At 38.5% G+C, this 6,545-nt stretch overlaps 1 protein-coding gene across 1 annotated transcript; it reads right to left on the minus strand.

The window, feature by feature from the left end:
• Positions 1-3,595: 3,595 nt before the first annotated feature.
• Positions 3,596-6,004, minus strand: LOC135205992 (transmembrane protein 40-like). Its single transcript, XM_064237163.1, has 2 exons — positions 5,826-6,004; positions 3,596-3,740 (listed from the first exon to the last, which is right to left on the minus strand). Exons 1-2 carry the CDS (start codon positions 6,002-6,004, stop codon positions 3,596-3,598), a joined length of 324 nt encoding a protein of 107 aa, XP_064093233.1.
• Between the last annotated feature and the right edge of the window lie 541 nt (positions 6,005-6,545).

Here is a 6,545-nt window from a genome sequence, read left to right on the forward strand (position 1 = left end):
ACCCTGCGCATTCATCACTATGATGGTTTGCGTGTTTTCTCCTTCATTTAATACTGATAGTAATAAGGATTGTTTTTCCCATGTCTCTTTCCTGTTCTGGTATGTTGTTCTTTTTTTTCATTTCCAGAAATTCTGACATTAAAAAATCCAACTTTTCCATAATATTTGATCTTCCTTCATCATAATTATTCCATTTGTGTCTGAATCTGCAATTTTTCTCCGTTTCTGCAATAATCCTCTTGCATAATAAATACAGTTATTATCTCTTGAGTAGAATTTCGGATCTGATGCTTTGAAATTCTTTGCTGACACCTCTGCATATCTCATTGGTGGTTTGCTTTTCTCTTTACCTGATATTCTTGATTTCTCTCTTTATTTGTTTCTTTCTTATTTTGGATTTTATTACTTGGTTGGTTATTTATTTGATTATGATTCATGGCTACAGGGTGCATATATTTGCATTTTTGTGTCGAACTTTACATCCTTTTCCTTCTTTTATGTTTTTACATATTTTTGGATGCAGATCTCTGCAATCATCCCCATATCCATCTAAGTATGCACATTTACCATATATTTCATAGTTTTGACATATCTTAGGATGTTGTAGTAACATCTTTCTCCAAAATCTGCAATTCCCTCTTTTCAAAAGGTTGCAGATTTTGTCTTTCTTGTCTATTTTTTCCTCTTTCCCGTCATTGTATAGATCTGGGTAGAGCCTCTTCGGGATTTGCTTTTCTGTGTCATATCGTATTTATTTCTTCGTAGGTATGCTGCTTTATTGCCTCATATGTAGTATCAATGAGTATCTCTGCATCCATACTTTTATCTTGTTCTTTGTTTTCCTTATTTTTTTTCTGTCATTTCATTTTTGTTTACTTCTCTTGCCGTTTTCCTCTTCTTCTTCTTCTTCTTCTTCTTCTCCTCTTCTTCTTCATCCTCAACTATTTGTACATTCAATCTTGATTTAATAACATTGTCTATCCATGATAGACATGTTGTTGAACAAAAGAGAGAGAGAGAGAGAGAGAGAGAGAGAGAGAGAGAGAGAGAGAGAGAGAGAGAGGCGATTTAAGACTGCAACTACAAGGTACTCCGACCAGTCTCAACAAAAGCTACGCGGCTTTAGGGCAAAATGCGCTCAATACGAAGGAAAGAATTCCTTCGTCATCCCCCCCGCCCCCACCCCCGCTCCCACTCATCCCCCAATAGCCTTAATACTTCCCTGAGTTTCCCCAGCTGAGAGAGAGAGAGAGAGAGAGAGAGAGAGAGAGAGAGAGAGAATAGGCTTCAGGGGCAATTTCGTATAAAATGCAAATTGCAGATTCTTCGGGGAAGAGATTTAAACACGCGAATGACATCAGCTGACATCAGCATCAGCAGCAGCATTTACATAACGAATGGTGATGTCTCTCGGTGATAATTCCATTAACTGAGAGAGAGAGAGAGAGAGAGAGAGAGAGAGAGAGAGAGAGAGAGAGAGAGAGAGAGAGAGTTTAAAGGGACTGAAATGTGTTTTTTTTTCCTCTCTACACATTAGCTATTATGATTGTAGTATATTTTCTCGTATGAATTTCATAAGTTGTGGTGTTCAGCAAAATTCCATAAAAGCTAGTATTAAGAGTTCAAGCAATAATAATAATAATAATAATAATAATAATAATAATAATAATAATAATAATATAATAATAATAATAATAATAATAATTACTGACATAATCAAAGCATTCACATCAATTTCTGTGACACTACAACTCGTAAGCAAAGCTTAGACACCTAAAACTGCTTTACTTAATTTATCCAAAAATAAATTCTACAAACGTTCTATGCCTTGATAAAATTACCTTTCAAAGGAAAATAACACCAATGAAAAAATAATCTGAAATACTTCAGAAACGGCTTATTTTGCATTTTGAATCAACGTTCAACACGGCGAAAGAATTGGAAATCTACTTGCCAATCTTCCAAAAAACTGAGATGAAGATTCTCTCATTGTACGTCTAACACTCTCAGTTTTTCTTTTACCACAATTACTTTGGATATTGTTCCAAGAGTTTCTTGTTAGGATGGCATCACCCAATCCTTTTAGGATCAGAACGGGAGACATGGAAGTCCTTGTATATGTGAAGCCGTAGTCAACATAAAATCAGTTTTTAATTTAATATAAATATCAAGGAAAACATTACACTATCCAGGCCCCTTTTGGTCAGATATATATTAGAAATATCAAAATGAAATTACCACCTGGAACAACAACGCAGAATATTTCCCAACTGGAGTTAAAATACCGTCCAGGCAGAATTTGCATAAAAAAAAACTCTTGCTATTATAAATAAAATTTCACCCCTCCCAGAAAAATATAATACCCCTAATTCTATTTCGAAGAAATCTATAATAAAAAGGTTAAGCCTCCAATTTTTTTTCTTTTTTTTTTTTGCATCCTAGTGCCCCCTCATGGAAAAGATTATAAAATGAGAAAGGCAGTTTAAAAGGTGAATTTTTTATTAGGGATTGAAAAAAAGAAAAAAAAAATCAGGCCAAAATTCTTGAAATCATTTATTCCATTTCGTTTTGGTTAACGTAAACAATTCATTTTTAGAGTTTGATAATTTTTTTTAAACCTTTGGCGACCTGTATAAAGACCTATGACGACCTGTAGAAGAACCTATTACGACCTGTATGAGAAAGTGTGACGACCCGTATGAGAAATTATCACGACCTGTATAAGAACCGGTGACGACCTGTATGAGAACCTATTACGACCTGTATAAGAAAGTGTGACGACCTGTACGAAAACCTATTACGACCTGTATAAGAACCGGTGGCGACCTGCATGAGAACCTTCTACGACCTGTACAGGAACCTATCTTATCGCATAAGAAACTTCGACGACCTTTAAGCGAACGTACAAGCTCCTGTGACGACTCGTAGAAGAACAAGCCTTCTAAACTATTTGATCGAAGGAGTAATCTGGCGTAGAAATGAAAAATTTTAAACACAGCATCTATAGATATTCAATTAACCTTTACAATGAAAAAGATGAAATAGTTCACTCTACACCCTTTTTAAAAAAAGATGTTAAAAACTGTCAGTCTGGTTATTAACATTTGATAGTTCTTGGATAACGAGCGATTTTTTTTCTAGTATACAAACCCCAAGTTCTTTACGTAGGGATTTTAACTTCTACGTAAAGAACGAAGATTTGCTTTTGTGGAGAAAGAATTAATATTAGAGATGAATGTAAGATCCAACCTCCCTTTCACTTTTGAGAGAATGAACTTATACCAAGGGACGCATGAAAGATACCAAAGGACATAGGGAGATTAATGAACCAATACAAATAAGAAGATTATGTCACAACGCTGAAACGAAAAGAGAACTTATAGGTCTACTCCCGCTTTCTTTTCAACGTTGTAATAATTACCTTGTAAATAACACCGAATTTAGCAGGTGAAAAGATACCGGAGGACAGAGGCAGAATGATAAATAAAGCTGGAAGGGACAAAGGGGGGTGATATCTTTCCAAGAGTAATTAGTATTCAAGGGCCTACGAGATAAAGTAGGCGATTAGGCTCCCTCCAACAATGAGACGCGTCTTTTAATTAGGAATGAGCTGTGGTGATGGGATTGAAGGTCGATTCTTTTCCTTGGGATTCGAGGAGGAGGAGGAGGAGGAGGAGGAGGAGGAGGAGGAGGAGGAGGAGGAGGAGGAGGAGGAGGAGGAGGTTGGTAAAAAAAAAAGCCTGCAAAACATATTCCAAAACATTGTTGGATCAGAAAAAGCAGAATTTCATTGCCTTTAAAAAAACTATATATAAATATATAAAAATAGTGGTTACATAAATTAAGAATGTATTCTCAGGTTACTTTCCTAGATCAATTTCCGGTCGCTTTGAATGGCCTATCATTATTATTATTATTATTATTATTATTTATTTTATTATTATTATTATTATTATTTTATTATTATTATTATTATTTGTCAGGCAATACTTATTATTCAAATAGCAGTACAATGAGTATTCTCATAATCATATTATTATATTATATCATAATGAGCTGATTACTCCAGTTACCATCATTAATACTGTATCTTATTGTCATATTAATCTATTATATTTTTGGCGGCATACTATTATTAAATAGCCAGATGTACAAATGAGTAGATCTGCATAATCATAATTATTATATATATCAAGCCATAATGAGCTGAATTACACTGCCAGTGACTATCATTAATACTGATATCATTATCATCACTATTAATACTATTATTATTAGTATTATATGCGAAATTCCCATGCCCCAGGCTTCCATCCAGTTGACTATGAAAAGAATGTCCTCCCATTAATAGAGACATAAAAAAACCTCGGTCGGAATAGACTATTTTTGGAATATTTTTGGAAATTAGGTTGTCAGCTTTTTCAGACTTTCATCGGCCATTTCACATACCACGTTTGATTCAGGTTGTCTCCCCTGAGGGAGGAGGAGGAGGAGGAGGAGGAGGAGGAGGAAGGAGGAGGAGGAGTGCAGGAGGAGGAGGAGGTAAATAAAGGAGGAGGAGGAGGTAAAGGAGGAGGAGGTGGAGGAGGAGGAGGTGCAGAAGGAGGAGGAGGTGCAGGAAGGAGGAGGAGGTAAAGGAGGAGGAGGAGGTGCAGGAGGAGGAGGAGGAGGAAAGGAGGATGGAGGAGGTAAAGAGGAAGAGGTGCAGGAGGTAGGAGGAGGTAAAGGAGGAGGAGGAGGTGCAGGGAGGAGGAGGAGGTGCAGGAGGAGGAGGAGGTAAACGGAGGAGGAGGAGGTGGAGTAAAAGGAGGTGAGGAGGAGGTGCAGGAGGAGGAGGAGGTGCAGGAGGAGGAGGAGGAGGAGGAGGAGGAGGAGGAGGAGAAGATATAGTAGGTGGTATGATGCAAGTTGTCTCTCCTGAGGGAGGAGGAGGAGGAGGAGGAGAAGAAGAAGAAGAGAGGAGGCAGGAGGAGGAGGAGGAGGTGCAGGTGAGGAGAGGAGGAGGAGGAGGAGGAGGAGGAGGAGGAGAGGTAGAGGAAGAAGAAGATGAGGAGGAGGAGGAGGAGGAGGAAGGAGGAGGAGGAGGAGTTGGGGGAGGAGGAGGAAGAAGAGAGGAGGAGGAGGAGGAGAAGGTAGGTGCAGGAGGAGGAGGAGGAGGAGGAGGTGCAGGAAGAGGAGGAGGAGGAGGAGGAGGAAGAAGAAGAGGAGGAGGAGGAAGAAGAGAGGAGGAGAAGGAGGGGGTATAGTAGGAAAAATGAATGAATACAAAATAAAAAAAAAAGAAATAAATCCATGAAGGAAAGTAAGGCCAGTTTATCAAAAGGATTTAGAAGGATTACTCGTCAGAATGCGTTATAAATCCCACCCCCCACCCCAAGAGTGCTTAACGCGTTACGTTACGGAATGGTTCTCTAATCCGTTACTTTGGCGGAGTAACGAATAAAAATTTTTCAAGGTATGATTTTCGCTTACTCGGGGCGTAAGCCAACACGCTACTTAGCTGTTAAACAGTACAGAAAAATTATAATTATTCCTAATAAAATACAGCGTATTTACTTACATTTTCGTTGGTGAAACAACAAGGCTCTATTATGACCGTGAATTTTAGCACGTGTCCCGAGTAAGCTGGAGGCCAGATCACGCCTTGCTTTTACACTAATGCGTTGTCTGCTACTGACGCCTAACATTGAACGATACTTCATAATTATATTTGTGGATAATTCTTTTTTTTATTATATTGTTATTATTTTTTTTTTTTTGTCTATCACAGTCCTCTAATTCGACTGGGTGGTATTTATAGTGTGGGGTTCCGGGTTGCATCCTGCCTCCTTAGGAGTCCATCACTTTTCTTACTATGTTGCGGCCGTCGTATAGGATCACACTCTTCTGCATGAGGTCCTTGAGCTACTTCAGCCTCTAGTTTTTCCAGATTCCTTTTCAGGGATCTTGGGATCGAGCCTAGTGATCCTTGATTATGGGTACAATTTCCACTGGCATATCCCATATATCCTTCTTATTTTGTCTATTTTTCAGGTCTTGATACTTATCCATTTTTTTTTTTTGCCTTTTCTTTCTCAACAACTCTGGTGTCCCATGGCACTGCGACAATCAATGAGTGATACTTTCTTGATTATGTCAATCAACGTCACGTCTGGTCTATTTGCACGTATCACCCTATCTGTTCTGATACCATAGTCCCAGAGGATCTTTGCCTGATCGTTTTCTATCACTCCCTCAGGTTGGTGTTCGTACCACTTATTACTGCAAGGTAGCTGGTGTTTCTTGCACAGGCTCCAGTGGAGGGTTTTGCTACTGAATCATGCCTCTTTTTTGTACTGGTTCTGTGCAAGAGCCGGGCATTCGCTTGCTATGTGTTTATATGGTTTCATTTTTCGTATTGCACTTCCTACATATGGGAGAGATGTTATTTCCATCTATCGTTCTTTGGATATATCTGGTTCTCAGGGCCTGATCTTGTCGCGTGTCATCGCTGGCTAGTTCTTTAGTCTGTCTCATGTATTGTCCGTGCATTGGCTTGTTATTAT

The sequence above is a fragment of the Macrobrachium nipponense genome, chromosome 29, assembly GCF_015104395.2.
Source record: "Macrobrachium nipponense isolate FS-2020 chromosome 29, ASM1510439v2, whole genome shotgun sequence".
NCBI lineage: Eukaryota > Metazoa > Arthropoda > Malacostraca > Decapoda > Palaemonidae > Macrobrachium > Macrobrachium nipponense.